The 15,963-nt window shown below is 46.0% G+C and overlaps 1 protein-coding gene across 3 annotated transcripts; it reads right to left on the bottom strand.

Moving 5' to 3' along the window:
- Window positions 1–3,072: 3,072 nt before the first annotated feature.
- PPP1R26 (protein phosphatase 1 regulatory subunit 26) lies at window positions 3,073–15,122 on the bottom strand. Of its 3 annotated transcripts, none has more exons than XM_032200311.1 (2): window positions 15,073–15,122; window positions 3,073–9,411 (listed from the first exon to the last, which is right to left on the bottom strand). In XM_032200311.1, exon 2 carries the CDS (start codon window positions 9,348–9,350, stop codon window positions 5,316–5,318), a length of 4,035 nt encoding a protein of 1,344 aa, XP_032056202.1. In that variant the 5' UTR covers window positions 9,351–9,411; window positions 15,073–15,122; the 3' UTR covers window positions 3,073–5,315. The 3 variants fall into 3 exon arrangements, with proteins under 3 accessions (XP_032056202.1, XP_032056201.1, XP_032056200.1); XM_032200310.1 differs by lacking the exon at window positions 15,073–15,122 and adding an exon at window positions 12,194–12,340; XM_032200309.1 differs by lacking the exon at window positions 15,073–15,122 and adding an exon at window positions 11,095–11,218.
- Window positions 15,123–15,963: the final 841 nt, after the last annotated feature.

Genomic DNA, 15,963 nt, shown 5'->3' with positions numbered 1-15,963 from the left:
AATATACATTCCCTCAACCTTTTCTAACTCTTTAAATTATTTAATAAACTCTTTAATCCTTTAAACTCTTGGCTCATATATCATTAATAAATAATATTTTTTTAAAACCATTTCTGTACTATTTAATGAATAACCAAAATGCATGTCTCAAAACTACAATGCCTTAAGAAATTATTGAGAAAAAGAACTAATCCAGACAAAAAAAACCAACAAACTTTCCTAAGTTTTCTTGTAACAACTGTAGTTACAGACAGAGAAGCTGCATCATTCACCCAGTGCCTGCACTAAAAGGAAAACTGTATCATATTTTACTTAAAAACTACTTTTGAAGAGAAACTAGCCTCTTTACGGATGAGAATCTCTGGCCTTACCAGTTAAACAGAGTGACAGTATATATAAAAAAGGAGCATAATATTATTCCAGCTGGTAGCCAAAAAAATAAAATCAGTATAATATGTACTGGTACCACAGCAAAGATATTCTTCATTTGTTATAAACATTTATGTTATTTTTATATAGTCTTATAAACCGTTTAGGAAGCATGAGAAGATGATAAATTAAAACGTATTTGTAAGGTAACTGTAAGGTAAACTATTTGTTCAGTTAAAGTGACTAAGTAAAAATCAGAAGTCCAAGAAAACGAAGTTCAAAACCTAACAGTATGTCACCAAGCCTGTACTTTTTTTTTTTTTTTTTTTTTTTTAACATTCAAAGATTCAAAGAATCCACCAGCAAGATTTCAATCAAGGCTACCAAACAATTCCAGTCAGACATTGCAATTAATTTGGGTATCTTGAAGACAATAGCTGAAAAAACACCAACAGATTTGAAAAAGTATACACACTGACCACAGAAATGGGCCTGAAAAGTTAACCTTTTTAACATTTAACACATGAAAATAAATAAGCAACCCTCTAGCACTCACTGCTGTTCCTCTGTTAGACTCTCGACAATGCCTTGGGTTTCCCATAACTTCCCTTTCTTCTCCTGAAATGAAAAATGAAGGGCAGAATTAACACAGTTGTGACGATTTTACACATATTTTTCTGCAGGTGAAATAATTTATGGATGAAACTCCCTCTCGAAGTGTAAATTTAGTGGCTCTTGTCACCTGTATTCCACCTCTTTCCATAGCTGATGTAGCAACACCCACCTCTTTTCTTCCTTGCCTTAATTACTCCCCTTTTTGTTCCTGAACCGAAACCAGTTCTGTGTGCCTTGCATCACCCTCACATAACCTGCATCCTGAAGTGGGGGGGTTAAAGTTACCCAATGCACTTCCCCCGAGGCCTGCTGAGAAGGCAGCACTGTGCAGGCTTCAGCTGCAGCCAGCCACGAGACCTGCCTCTGCACGTGGATTTGCTCAAGGCTACACAAGTTTGCAGCTCCTCATCCCTTCTGCACACTCTATTTCTCTGGATTCTGCTGTATCCTCACTTCAGCACTTAATTTTGTTTACCTAACTTAGGTCAAAGATGTATTTTCCTTGTTTTTACTTTCTCACATTTCCCTGCTTTTGTGGGCTTAAATACACCGACCTGTTTGTTTAGGTGGTTTAGGTGTTCAGAGGCCCAATACACTTATATTTATTTTTTAGCAATCCCGGTACAAATTGAAAATACCATTCTAAAGATGACACAGGCGTATTTTACCACAGAGAATCTACCTGAAAGTCTCTTTCTGCTTTTTATTTCGAAAACAAGGTTTCCAAATTTGCAGCTAAAATCACCTGAGGCCTGTGCCATGAAACCAGGGCAAACTGCAGTTCTTAGAGGTCTGAAAAACCTCAACCAAGCAACCAACCAACATATACGCTAATAAAGGAAAGGGTGGCAGAGGTGGTCTGTTCCTTCCTTTTAAAAAAAAAAAAAGCAGCTACACATCCAAACACGTTCCTAAAATAGCAGCACAGAACTGCTTATCAAAAATGAAGGTAGTCCTCATGGTCCCCTGAGGATCCTTGAAGATTGCTTTTCCCGGAGCACAAAAAAATATAGTTGCTGTGATAGAAATAAAACGAGCACAGATTTATCTGAGAACTCCGGTGTTGCATTCGGGGTGCTGTAGGTTACCAGTAGCCACAATAAGGAGTTTGGCAACTTAACATCCAAATTAGATTTATGCTTTGAATGAAAAAATAATTATGCATTAAAAACCAAGACCAGCAGTCATTGAAAATCTGACTTCCTTACTTTCTTGATTAGAGCTGAGTTCACGGCTCCGTGTGCATACTGCCATAGATACAGGATGAAATTAATTTCCTGGGAGGGCTGAAATCACGGGAGGAGGAGGCTTGTTCTGGGCACTCAACCAGTGCCTTGCAGCTGTCACTGGGGATGCCAAAAAAAGGGTCAGGGGGCACACAGCCTCTGCCTGCTTGGCAGTTGGCTTCCTCTTATAATCGGTATCAATAGGAAGGAAAAAAAAAAACCCTCATCTGTGCCATTCTGGAGGCTGCAGCAGCTGTGCTCTGAGGATGCCACACAGGCCCACATGGAGGACTTTCCCCCTACGGCACAGGTCTCACCTGCTGAACCATGCCTCCGAGGGAGGGAGGAACCCCTCGTGCTGCTAACAAGAGTGGCAAGTATAGGGAGACCACTTCTTGACCATAAATACCAGGAAACAAAACCGCTCTTAGGGTTTGGGAAGATTGCAAGCACCCTTCTCACCTCCAAGAACACGCTTTTTTTTTTTTTTTACACCTATATATTTTATATGTTCTTCTACCTTTTTTAAGAACATTCCCTTAGATAGTCACATCTTTTAGGATGTGGGTTCCGCCTCACAGTCCCGAGGAAAGCACAAGCTATCGGCACTGGGGGTTATGGTCTTGGATTGCTGGTGGTTGAGGACAGCAGGACGCAAGAAGCGAGAGCAGCAGATGAACTGAGATCCTGTTCCCAGGCTCAGCTGACACAAATGCGGTGACCGACTTTGCAGGAGACATCCTTCACTCAGAAGTGTTACCAGCAGAAGTTAATTGCATCTTTGGACTAAGAACAGGAGGGAAAAACTGTGACACAAAAACCACTACTCACTAGCGATGATGAGAACAAACCATAGGAGCACTCTGGTTTCACGGTCCATGGTCAGAACCCCGTTTATTAAACATTATAAACTTATCAATGTACACCATTTCCTATATACAAATCAAGTTTATCAATTTTTAAAAAGTGCTGTTTGAAATTAGTTTTTTATTTAAAGCACAAGGTAATCGGAATTGCATCTTAACTGGAAGTGAATCAGTTCACGAGTAGTACTGAGCACACAGACACATTGACAGGGGCACACGACACCTTTTAAATCTTAAATGGTGATTTACTGAAATTTTGAGGAGAAACATTCAGCTTATTTCATACAAACGGTACACAGTGCTTCCATCAGCTCTATTAAGCACAGTTTAATCCTTTTAAAGCAAGGTACTCTGAAAATTTCTATTTTAAAATACCAGCCTATTTACCTATTCCAAACAAAAGGCCTAAATCCTGCAACCGACTCAAGGCAGGCAAAAATATATGCCTGTGTAGACTTAGTGCAGGCACGTGAGCTAAGTAAAAAACACTTTCCCAAGGTATCCTACCACAAAAATGAAATGCATACTGATCTCTTAAGCCAACCAACCAGCCCAAGGACTACAAAAAGGTGGCCAGACAGTAAGAAATGTCAAGTGACCACCACAGACGTGTTTAAAATGTAGCTGCACAACAGTACAAACACACAAAGGATGTTCTTTATTCCTCTACATGCCACGGTTACTTTTCCTACTCTATGCTATGCTGCAGTCTGCCAATATTCTGCAAACGCAATCACCTCTGGGGATACTAAGTGATACTGGATCCATTCTTGACTGCTTTTGCTCTGTTTTGTGACGTTAAGGCCAGCCTCCAGGAAGACTGCTGAAGTGATTAAGAGACCAAGTGACACTAAATGGTAGCTTGGCTGAGAGAAGGTCTGCAGAAGACTGGAGAATATTGAATCAATTCACAGGACAAGATGCAAGAATGAACTACTCAAAGGACTTCACCACACACAAATGAAAATGACCAGCCAACAGCTTAAATTCACCCCTTTCAGATTTTTCAGTGAAACCGGTGTGGGGACGCTTTTATTGTGATATGAACGCACTACTTCAATGTCACTTAAAGTCAGTACAAAATAAAAGACAGTAGTGAAAAATTGCTTTATTCCGGGTGCTGGAAAGAGAGGCAGAGAGAGCTCTATCAGTACGAAAGAACAGTGCTGAAAATATCCTTGGCGTTTACGTTAGGAACTTCCTACAGCAAACCTAGCTTTGCTCTATTGCACAAAAATTGTAAATGAAAAAAGTTCACAGAAATGTAACATTTCAGAAACCACTTTTGAAAAAGGAAAGTAAGGGCACTCGATCGAAGAAAGTTCATTTGGAAAAAATCAAACCCCACCTCTGGGTAACTGCAGGGCATCAGAGCTGGACTCGAGAGCAACGAGGAAATGGTTCCAGCCTTGCAGGCCCATGAGTACGAAAGTAGTGAAATCCACAGAAATCGTGTTGTCTAAGTAGACATGCTCCTTCACTTTCTTCCCCACTTCAATTGTGCTTTGAATCACCTGCTAACAGGAGGTTTCCAGCATTCAGAAGGTACTTTCAGCGGCTGCTGAGATCGCCTTACACAGGCCGTGTGGACAGACTGACCCACTTTGTTTACCTGGATCCGCGTTTGGATCTTCACGGGTGGATCTCCGCACCCACAGCTGCATCGACGCTGCCGGAATCCTGCTCAGCGAGCTCACCCAACAGTCCTCGGGGTGCGAGAGCTGAGACCCGCGCGTAAAACCACTACAAAGGATTGTCCTAAGGCAACTCGAATGTAAACAAATGTCAGATAGTCTGCTTCCGAAGCACAGCACTCGTATTAAATGCCGTGTTCTCCTAGGATCTCTCAACACATTGCCAAGTGTGTTCTGCGCGCAAACAGGTTTCCTTTCACTATATGATTAGAGGCCTCATAATTTAAAGCATGATCAGCCAGTATCATCTTATCTACAGCAACTACAGCATCCTGTAGTAATGTGAGCCCTAAAAATCATTATAAAAAATATTTCCTTAGAGCGCTTTAAATAATTTACAAAATTCTACAAAACCGAAGTATGCTTATCCGTGATATCCCTGTTAAATAGATGCCTTTTTCACATTAGTGTGTGTATGATATACATATATCAGCCTCTCCCACCATCTCTCATGTCTCAAGTTTTAAAGTTTTATCAAGATAATTGTAACAACAGTTATTTCCTAAAAATACTGTTACCGTGGGAAAAAAAAAAAAAAAGTGTACTTACATATCTGAAACCTTTATTTTCAAGAAGGAATCTGGGCAGTCCCCTGCGGGTACGTCAGTAAGTTTTGCACAGTTTTTGTCTAGAACTTCCTGCCCTTGGTCCAGCTCACAATCAGCTTCCCTATTCTGCACGGCAGGCAGTTTTCCTTCCAGATTGGATCTGGATACCTGAATTTCTTCCTGCCTGTCACTGTCCTGGTGGAGAACTTCTTCCTCCTTAATGCACACGTGCACGCTGTTATCCACGTGTGCTCCTCCGCTAGTTTTATCTGCTGTCACAGTTAGCTCCTGCAGCGGGCAACCTGAACTTGGGTCTGACACGCTGTCCTGCTGGCTATTCTCTCCATTACTGCACACACATCTGCTCTCCTGACATGTCTCTCCACTAATTTTATCAGCTTTTACTGCTGCCATACCGTGTTGTGGGAGAGGGGGACCTAAACTCGAATCTGCCCAGCTGTCTTTGAGGATACCTCCTTCCTTCGTACGTATCTCTATGTTCTCAGCTTTGGATGTTCCTCTGCAAGCCTTATCTACTGTTACTGCTGCCATGCTCTGTTCCTGCGAGGGGAGATTCGAATGCGAATCTGAGTGGTCTCCTGCAGTGGCAGCCCTTTGGCAGCCCTCTGTGATACACAAAGGAGCAGCCTCCCGTCTTTCACAGCTTTCTGCTACATGGGGACCTGATGCTTCCACAGCGAGCTTCTGAGAAGAACTGGGTTCTTTTATTGCTGTCTCATTCTCCCTGCTAAATTCACCTTTTGGCTGGGAGGCTTCTCTTCCCTGCTTAAGTACGTCCGTATCCTGGGAATCTACCTCCATTCCTAATGCGCTGCTCTGGCTGAGCACCTGCTCTGCTTTTTGCTTTTTCATCAAAAGCATGGATTTCTTCCTTTCCCGAGCGTACTTGAGACCCGCGATAAATTTACTCGAAATTTTTAAGTGAAAGGTGTTCTTTCTTTTAGATCGAGATTTTGCATTAGCTACTTTGCGTACTTTACAACCTTCATTTTTGCTGTTTTTAGCTGGAAGTGTTTTCTGCACAGGTTCTTTATTAGGGATGTCCTTTTTACCTGTTGCATTTCCAGGTAACTCACCAGCAGCACCACCTTTAACCCCCCCTGTTCCTTGTTTAGCTTTTGACTGACCAGTAGTATGAAGATAAACATTCTCTGCCGAGGGAGCAGCTTTCTCACTGTCAAGTAACATTGCACTTTTCCCTTCCATTCTCTGAGAGTTCTTCAACTCGTTGTTTTGCTGGGACACTTTAGTCTTTTTACTCTGACCCAGCAAGAGGCCAACCTCATTTTCACCTGGCTGTTGCTTTGCCTTTCCTTTATTAGCAGTTTGTTTGGTCACCCTCAATAGGTCTAGAGTTGCATCATCTTTTTGCGTCTCTGAATTGCTCACAGAGTCCTTAGCCTTTTCTGCCAAAAATTTCCTAATTTCCTGTTCAATGCTGTCGTCGCTATCCACTGAACTGCTATCGTCAGCGTCTGATACAGCTGTGAAAGTACATTTTTTATTCTTAGCTACCCGTAGGTTATTCTGGTTTGAAATTGGTTCGGGTTTATATCCTTTTTTAAGCTGTAAATCAAACTCTAAGTTCTTAACGGTTTCTGGCCTTTCATTTGAAAGTCTGACATTTACGTTGTCTGGAGGATTTCTGATTGCATTCTCTTTCACAGCTTTTCTAGATTTTGAGAGGCAACTTTTCAGTAGCACAGGATTTTTACATTTCCACTCATTTTGTTGGAGGCTGCTAAATTCATCCAGCAGCTGAGCGTCTGTCTCGGTAAACCTAACTCTCTTCTTGCACTGAGATTTCTGCTCCTTAGACTTCTTCTTTAATTTTCTTTTAGACCGTAAAAGGTCCTTGATAGCACTATCAAGGTCCTCATCACTATCCAGAGAACTGCTCTCATCAGCCGAACCGTCTCTCTCTTGAGTGTGGATGGTATTTTTCATAAGCTTTCTTGCACCACTCTGAACCTGCAAAAAAGGATTTACAGAATCCAAGGCCACGCATTTGTCAGTGGATCCGCACAACTCAGAAGACATCAGCTGCTGCTGGGTAGTCTCGTTGCTGTCGAGCCTCCGAGCATCACAGAGTTCTTCAGGGCTGCTCAGGGCACACCCCTCGTGGAGCAGGGGAGATTTTGAATAGGTATCTGGCTGGAAAAATCCCATCCCCAGCTGTTCAGGTGCTTTTGATGCATCTTGTTTCACTATTCTGCCTTCCCTTTTAAGTCTCCTTTTACGACTCAGTGATAGCTTCAGTGTTTTGGGAAGAGAAGGCTCAAGAGTACCAGTGAGGCTGTTCTGATCAGATGGCAAAGGCATCTGGATCGAGCGTGACAGGCTGGGAGGCTTTGTTACGAGGCTTTCCGACTGAGCTTTCAGAGCCAAAAAAGCTCTGATTTCTTGCTCTATGCTATCATCACTGTCCACGAGGCTGTTGTCACTTTCACAAGGGGAGGATGAGAGAAGCTGGGGAGAAAAGAAGGAGTCCGTAGCGAGGGATCTGTTGTCACTTCCCATTTGGGATGGCATGATTGTTTTGGAAATATCGAGGATAGCTTCTGCACACATGAGTTCTGCAGATGTGTCTGCCCTGCAAGACGCCTGCAGCGTGAGCTCACAAGCAGCAATCTTGTTCTCTGGAGGTACAAAGTGTCTGGCTTTTTTCAGTGGTTTAAACAGCTTGTTAAATTCATTGCTGGTGCTTTCTAATTCTGTCGACTTTGAATTAATCTCTTTTCTTTTGTTGCTGATAGGGTTTTTATGTTCTGGTGAGGCACTTTTTGTTGAGCTAATTGTCAGGCTTGCAGAAATGTTGGCTATCCCCTTGGCGTCAAATTGTTCCCTTTGCAAAAGGACCGAGCCTGTTGGGTGACCTCCCTCCTTCCTGATCTTCTCTAGCTGATAAAGCTGAATGGCTTCTTCAATGCCATCATCGCTACTTGAGTCAGAGGCGTGCACGCTCTCATTCAGAAGCGCTCCCCTCGTTTCCCAGTAATTAGCTCCACTTGCTTTATTTTGCTGCATTAACCAGGGCTGGCTGGCAGTGGCCATTTCTAGATACGCGCGGTTCACTTGCTTGAAATCACCGGGCTCTTCCTGGATTTTAGCCTTCAGACACTTGGACTGCGTGCTGGTTTTCCGTAGCTTGGGATGGTGTCTCAAGAGGAGCGCGTTACAATCTTGCTTCATAGCACCACAGTTTGTTTTGTTAGTTGGTTGTTTGTTGCTTTTTAGGACAGATCTCACCTGGGAATCTTTTTTATCCTCCCCGATTACACACTTGCTAATTTCTTGCTGCTTTTTCTCATTCAAGAACTGCACTATTTCAGCTTGTATGCTTTGTTCGAAGGAATCATCGCTGCTGATGCTTTGAGGGGAAGCGGGCTGTAGCCTTTTACCAAGTCCCAGCTGGTCAGACAGGTACTCTTCAGAGAGCATCTCTGCTTTAAATTTCACAGGTAGCAGGTCGCTAGACATTTTGTTCTGGGAGAACTGTCTCTTAAATCTTTTGTCTCTGCTTATATTTTCAGAACACTCTGCATTCCTCTGTAACGACTGGTCACTTTTGCTTTTTGCTTTCAAGTACTCTTGAATGGCTTCCTCTATACCTCGGTCAACAGAATCGTCGCTATCAGAGTCAAGCAAGAGAGTCTCAAATCCCACGTTCACTTCCACTTCAGTGTCGACTGAACCAGCAGGGCAACCACGCTCGGTATATTTAGGATGCTTCCGCAGCAACGTGCTGCTGGATGTGACCCTATTACCGGTGCCCTTTTCTCCCTTTTGTTTCTTCTGCATAACACAACCATACTCATTGTTCATACCCAGGGGAGACTCTTGACTTTGCAGGCTGTTTATGATCATCTGAACTTTTGCGCTTACAGAGGTTCTAGTGACGTTCCCTTCGGATTCAGAGAAGCAAACGGGGTATCTACAATTCCTTGCCGGCCCAAAGGACTCCCATTGTGTTTGAAGAGCTACCAAGGGAGAAGCATTCATAAGGAACATTCTAGCAGGCAACAGCAAAGTCCACGAAGGAGGCGTTTTTCAGACTGGTCTCTTTTCCATCCTATGATAAAAAAGAAGAAAATACTTTACTACATGGAACTTTTCAGAAGTTAGATATGTAATAATACTTGGTGGTAGAAACTGTAAACCCAGGACAGCTTTTATTAGTTCTGGCTGGGTATTAAACACAAGCAGCAGAGGAACTTGAGTAGCTCGAGGAAAAAGAAAGGGAACCTATTTCTTCCTGAAACATGCTATACTGTAATAACCCCGAGAGAGAAACCATTCTGACCTCACTGCGGGACAGAACCTTTTGGTAGACACAAATCTTCAGGAATTTGCGAGAGTAGTATTGTATTATAAACCCCAAACAGAGCGAGGCCTGTTTAAAGGGACAGTGAAAAAAGTCGACAGAACGACTGACACCCCAAACAGAACTTCCACGCGGTCGCTCAAGGGCAGAAGGTTTCACCTGCAGCATTGTTTGGTGGGATGAAAACAACTCCTGGCTGGAACAAGACATACAGCAGCCCCCATTAAAAAAAAAAATAAAAAAAAATACAGCAGTGGGGCTCTTCTCTAAGCCCGATACACCATCTCCCCTGCAAACTCAGACAGTTCCAATCGCCAGTTCCAATCTACCAGCGTAGAGATGTGCTTTTACCTCCAAATTCTCTCCATCTTTACTCCTGTCCATTATTTCCTAGCTTTGGTTTCAAATTAATCAGTGGCAATAAATATTTTAGAGACCTTATTAGATTAAATAATATTTAATAATATTTTAAGCAGCTATCATTCTTAATATTTGAGCTAATATTTTGAAGAATGACTATGGTGATAACTCCTTAAAACTTATAAATGTATTTGCTACTAAGAAAAAGATAACAGACAACCAGGGATGACAACGCTTTATCACTTTAAAAGAGCAGAGTGCTCCAACACAGATTGTAGTACAGCATGATAAATGCGTGTGTCAAAAGTATTCTGGGACCTGTGCTCAGGGATCAGTTTTATTGCCAACTTGTTGGGAGACTGGAATATTCTTGAAATCTTATTGACCGAGACAGAGTCACCCTGAACATGCCTCACACAATGTCCACAGGGTGGTTAGCTCTGAAAACACAGCTGGTAATGTTTTGCCTTTTCACTCTCTGATTCTCCACTGAAGAACATCTTAGCATTTTAGCACATTTTAACCAAACCTTTGGCTCTGGACATCCACTGCTGGTTTTCTATTCCTCAGCGTTAATCAGTTTCAAAACATCAATCTTACAGAATTAAAACTGTAAGTGCAGCGATCAAGAACATTCTCGCCTGATGGTTGGTACTTGGGGCAAGCTGACACGCTGTTTAAATTCCACCTTTTCAGTCAACTGAAGATAGTTGAGATTTACTTCTGCTCTACGCTCGCCAATAAAATCCGAGCCCTCCCAGCCTTTCACATACAAAGCCGTGAGGTACCCTGGGAAGCGTCTCACAGAAGCAGCTCAGAAGCCTGCTGTGATGCAGGTCACAACTGAAACTTTTAGAAAAATGTGAATGAACAGAAAATTTCTAAAACAGTCTCCAACACATCCACTGGGGCAATGATAAATTAAAAACGGTTTTCGTTCTAATAAGCAGCAAAGCTTCAAACAGTCAGAAATTAGAATACCTAATTATCCTGAAGAAATGCAATTAACATACTTAAGATTCCAGCTTCATTTAAAAAAAAAAAAAAAGCATATATTTCGTATTAACCTACTTCCACAGTTTCCAGAGAAGGGGCAGATGTCTTCATTATCCCACACTCGGATGGCTGTGGCACTACAAACATTACACAGCGTTGAGACTAACTTTCACACCGCCCCTTCGGGCCACGGCCAGCATCCTAGTGGCAGCTGCTGAAACTCAACTGTGCGCTGGTAAATCAAAGGGACGTGCGTTAATAACACCTGTGTTTATTTACCACTTCTGCTGCCGAAATATGACCGCCTTTGGAGAGAAAACACGATGGGTATTGTGGTAATGCACCATGACGCTTCGGGCTAGGATGGGATGCCGAACCCCAGCCACAGCTGATGGGGACAACTTTGCGGCTCCCCAGTCATGGCTGATTGGGACAACCTTGCTGCTCCTTCCTCACACAGCCGAAAACCCTCTTTTGGGTATAATTTGTGGAATCGCAGCCTGGTTTGGGCCGGGACAGCCCTTGGAGCCCACCCAGTGCCACCCCCTGCTGCGGTCATGACCCCACCAGCCCAGACTGCCCAAATCCCCCCCAACCAGGGTCTCACCTCCCTCATCATTTCTCCGCGTCCCCCCAGCTCCGTGCCTCAGTTTCCCCTCTGGGAGCAGGAGACGGGGAAGGATGGGGCTGAGGAGGGGGAGGCGAGGAGATGGCGACGGGGCCGTCGCCCGCTACCTCCTGGGGGGCTCTGCACCCACGGAGGGGACAAACTGGGGGTCGTGAGGGGGGGGCCCTGCCCACCGTGAGGTGGCTTTGAGGGACACCCACGAAGGGTGTGAGGGGACACCCAGCCTGGGGGGGGGGACGACGACCACGAGGGGCCGTGAAGAAGCCACGAAGCGGCCCCACAGCGCGGGGGGCACCCTTAGGGGGTCCGGTACCCCCTGCTTAGCAGCCGGGGGACAGCACCGGGCACCCCCCGGGGCCGGCGGGGCTCCCCCTTCCCTCGCCGTGCCCGCCTCAGGCCGGGCCGAGCGGCGCCGCCATGGCTCCCCCTTCCCGCCTTCCGCCGCCCTCCGCCGGGCTCGGCCTCGGCTTCGGCCCCGCCGCCTCCTTCTCCTCCTTCTCCTCCTCCTCCTCCTTTTTCCTCCTTCTTCCTCCTCCCGACCCTCACCTGCTGCCTCCGCGGAGGTGACCGAGGCGGGGACGAAGCGGGGAGCCAGGCAGCGGCGTCCCGGTGCTTGCTTCCCTTCTCCCCGGGGGCCGCTCGCAGCCTCTCGGTCGCGCCCCGTTCCCCGGCTTCCGAGCGGCCGCTGCCCGCCGAGCTCGGTGCAGGGGCGGGCGGTTCTTCCTTCCCTGCCCCCGGCCAGAGGGAGGCATGCGCCGCAGGGCTCCGCCGGGGAGGCGGGGGGCGGCCGGGCCGGGCCCTCGGTGGCCGCCGGTGCTCGCTGAGGGGGCGGCGGGGCAGCACCGGGCGGCCCCGGGCAGCACCGGGTCGGTTCGGCCCCGTTACCGGGGCTTAAAGAGAGGCACGGCCGGGCCCCTAGGAAGGAGGCTGCAGCCCTCATGGCTCCTCTGTAAGGGGAGGAGGACAAGGGGGCGGCCGGTTAGTCGTGGGTGCAGCCCCACGGTGGGGAATAGGCGAGGTGTGGGATCCGTACCTCGCCCCCCCCACGCTGGAAACACGCGTGTGGGGTGGGTGGGAGCGTGGCCCCGGGCTGTGGAAATAATCCCCACGGGCTGCAATGTGCTGCCTGCAGGAGAACTCGCAGCGTTTCCTTCGGGGAGCAAAGGGAACCAGGCTTAAAATGTCAGCAAAGCTATGCCAGCTGCTGTCCCAAACCTAAAGTTTGGGGTGTAACGCCCAAAGTGGTTATAAGAGCCAAAGCCTGCTTTATTTGTTTGTTTTCTTTCCAGAAACTTGCTGCTACAAGTACAGCTTACCCACTGGAAAACCCCTGTCCTGACCCACCCGTGACTGTGCCCTTGCTGCAGGGCCACATCCATGCTGACGGCGTTACAGATCCCAAAGCACCAGGATCCTCCCTTATGGGACACCCGTTTCAACCTGCTCCTTCACTAGAAGCTTCAGGATCACTCATAGCTCTTGGTTTCTACATCTTCACAAGCACTTCCATTCTGACTTTCTGACTTTTATGTTAAATAAAAAAATTAACACCTTAACCACAGGTGCTGCCCGTTCTCATTTTGCCAGTGCGTTTTATAGTCGTGGTGCTTGAATACCTGTGATAGTACAGGTGAAACTGGCATCTTTTGGCTGGGTGTTGCTGAAATCAGTAGGGAAATGCTCAGGTGATGAAACATCAAGTGAACAGCAGTAGGGAACAGCAGGTAAAAGGGTCCCAGGACGAAGAGGGCGGCAGCTCGTGGCTGTGCAGACCAGACACTGTGCTCCCATCCTGCTGGGCTCCTCTGTGGTTTAAGGAATTATTCCCAGTGCACAAGAATGTGGCAGATGTCAGGGCCCATTGCTCTTCATAGGTGTATCACACAATCATTTTCCCTATCCCTCTCCATTCAAAGCTCCAGGCTCTTTGCGTGAGCACGGTGGCTGGCACTGCCATTTCTGCTGCAGCTCTAACAGCACATCACAGCCCTGCAACTCAGGAGAAGTTTAACTTGGAGTTACAGGGCAGTTTTCTGATGTGGTGTTACACATTGGTGAGAGTTAGCTCGGCTCCAAGGCGAATCCATTCTGTCCTTGCAGAAAGAGGTGTTGCTGGAGCTAGCGATGCTCCCAGATTGAGCCTGCCCTGTCCCTGGTACAGGTGCAGGGTGGGTGCTGGATGCTGCAGCTCTTTGCTGCAAGGCTTCTCTGATGTTTTTGTGCTCAATCTGCAGCAATACATCACAGGATTTGGGGCTGATGTATGCTATGTGCTGTGGAAGGTTTTCTATCTGCTTTCACCCTGAAGGTGCTTCTTTTGGGAAGCACTTTCAGCCTGAGGCAGAAGGAATTGTGCTCTTTCCTAGACTCCAATCTCATATTCTAATCTTTTTTTTTTTAAAAAAAATATTATTATTTTTTCCCCAGGAGTTGCTTACCTACCAGACCAGGTCTGATCCTGCTTTTATTCAGGACATGAGACAGGACCATGTTTCAAACAATCACGCACATTTATAGACTCAGCTTAATTTATCTCCTGCTCTTACAATAAATAAAACAGCTTTTTTTTTTTTTTTTCCTGGATATGCAATAAGCTTTTATATTCTGAAATGGCTCGCTTGAATGAAACTGCTGAAAACAGCACAGCCAGCATCTGTGTGCAGAAGAAAACAATGAACGTGCTTTTCCTTAGCTGCAGAATTGCAGCCCGGAGGTGAGGAAACTTTGCTCTTTTCACCATGTTCCTCCTAATGCCACTCCAAAGGAAAGAAAGGGCTCTTGTATTCATGTATCCTCCCAGGCCAAGTCAATTTGCATGTGAATGCACTTTAAAAATAAAATTAAAGTCAGAGCTATGGCCAGAAGCCTGATAAATGTGCTTGTGCACATGCAGTTGCTCGGAGGGGAGGGAGGCTGGCTGCTGCTGGAGAGCACTGCTGTCACTGGCGGGGGTGGCAGTTTATGGCCCCGCAGAACAAGTTGGCCTCCATGTGCATCCTTTCACTTGAAATAAAAACGAATCCTCTCCCCGAGGTCCCATTAGGGATGATTTGTCTTCCTGATCCATGATCTTTGTGGAAATGAGAGCAGTGGTCCCCATCCGCACGTCCCTGGTGGATGGATGACAAAGTCACAAGCACTAATTGGACCCCTTGTTAGGACGGCTGGGATGGCAGGGAAATGTTCATGTTTTCAAAATGAAACATCTTCCCTGACCTCAGGATCTGCTCATCCCATTTGCAGCTTATTGCAGGGGGTAAGAACAGGCTCTCATTAGAGGTGGCTCCGGCCACATTAGAGGCAAAAGCTGCTGTGGATTATCACTGCTGAAAACAGAGTTCAGGTGATGCCTTTTTTTTTTTTTTTTCTTCCATAACGAAAAAAGACAAGATTAAAACCAAAATAGTAAGAATAAAAGGACTCACCTCGCAGATGTTCCTGTTGTCTGGAAACCTGTGGCTTCAAGGCCAATTACAGTCCTCACGTGGAGCCGTGTTCGAACGCCAGGCATTTCTGCGCTGCAGTTTCACTGGGATGTGAGTCACATCCGATGCCGGCCAAGGGCACAACCACGTCTAGGACGTGGGGGAAATCGATAGCCTCAGGTTCTGCAAAGCTTTTCCTCTGCTGGTGCCAGCTGTGAATTCACCGAGTGTGCCGTTGAGTTTCGGGGCGAAACCACTCCATTAAAGTGAAATCCCACCGGGACCTTTAAGTTTTTGGTGGAAGCCGTATATGGGAAAAGATGCGGAGTGAGCGTGGTCTGCACCTTGAGCTCAGCCAGTATTTGGGGTCCGCCTATCATGAGGCTCCACCGAGCTTCAGAAGGTCCAAAAGTTTTGGCAAAAAAAAAAAAAAAAAAAAAAAAAAAAAAAAAAGGCAGTGCAAGCATTGGCTTTAAATAAATTGAGTGGGCTGCTTCTCTCTGGTTCAAAACAGGGCTCAGGTGGGGCTCGAGCACCTGCTTCCCTCTTGCATGAATTTGCTCATGCTGTGAGCACATGGCACGTCCCAGGGCAGCGGTGGTGGCCCCGGTCCTGTATGTCCCCCCCTCGGTTCAGCCTGACCGCAGGCAGCACGTCAGCTGGAGTACAACTGCATCATGTAGTAACATGGCAAATTGAAGGGTTTAGTTGTTATTTAATAAATGCCAAGGAGACTCATGAGGCCTCGAAGTTATAATAGAAAGATCTAATTTAGAAAAAAAAAAAAAAAAAAAAAAAAGGAATAGAGATGCCTGTGAGAGCTGCCAGCCAGCAGCAGATATTGAACATTTCTATTTACCCTCCGAGCAGAGCAAGCAGCCGTAGCAGCAG

The sequence above is a fragment of the Aythya fuligula genome, chromosome 19 (genome assembly GCF_009819795.1).
Source record: "Aythya fuligula isolate bAytFul2 chromosome 19, bAytFul2.pri, whole genome shotgun sequence".
NCBI classification, from domain to species: Eukaryota; Metazoa; Chordata; class Aves; order Anseriformes; family Anatidae; genus Aythya; species Aythya fuligula.
The sequence above is the reverse complement of the archived record's forward strand: the minus strand, read 5'-3'. Positions and strand labels throughout refer to the sequence as shown.

Coding starts and splice junctions, on each gene's coding strand:
- PPP1R26 (XM_032200311.1), bottom strand. CDS start 9,350: ATGTTCCTTATGAATGCTTCTCCCTTGGTAGCTCTTCAAACACAATGG.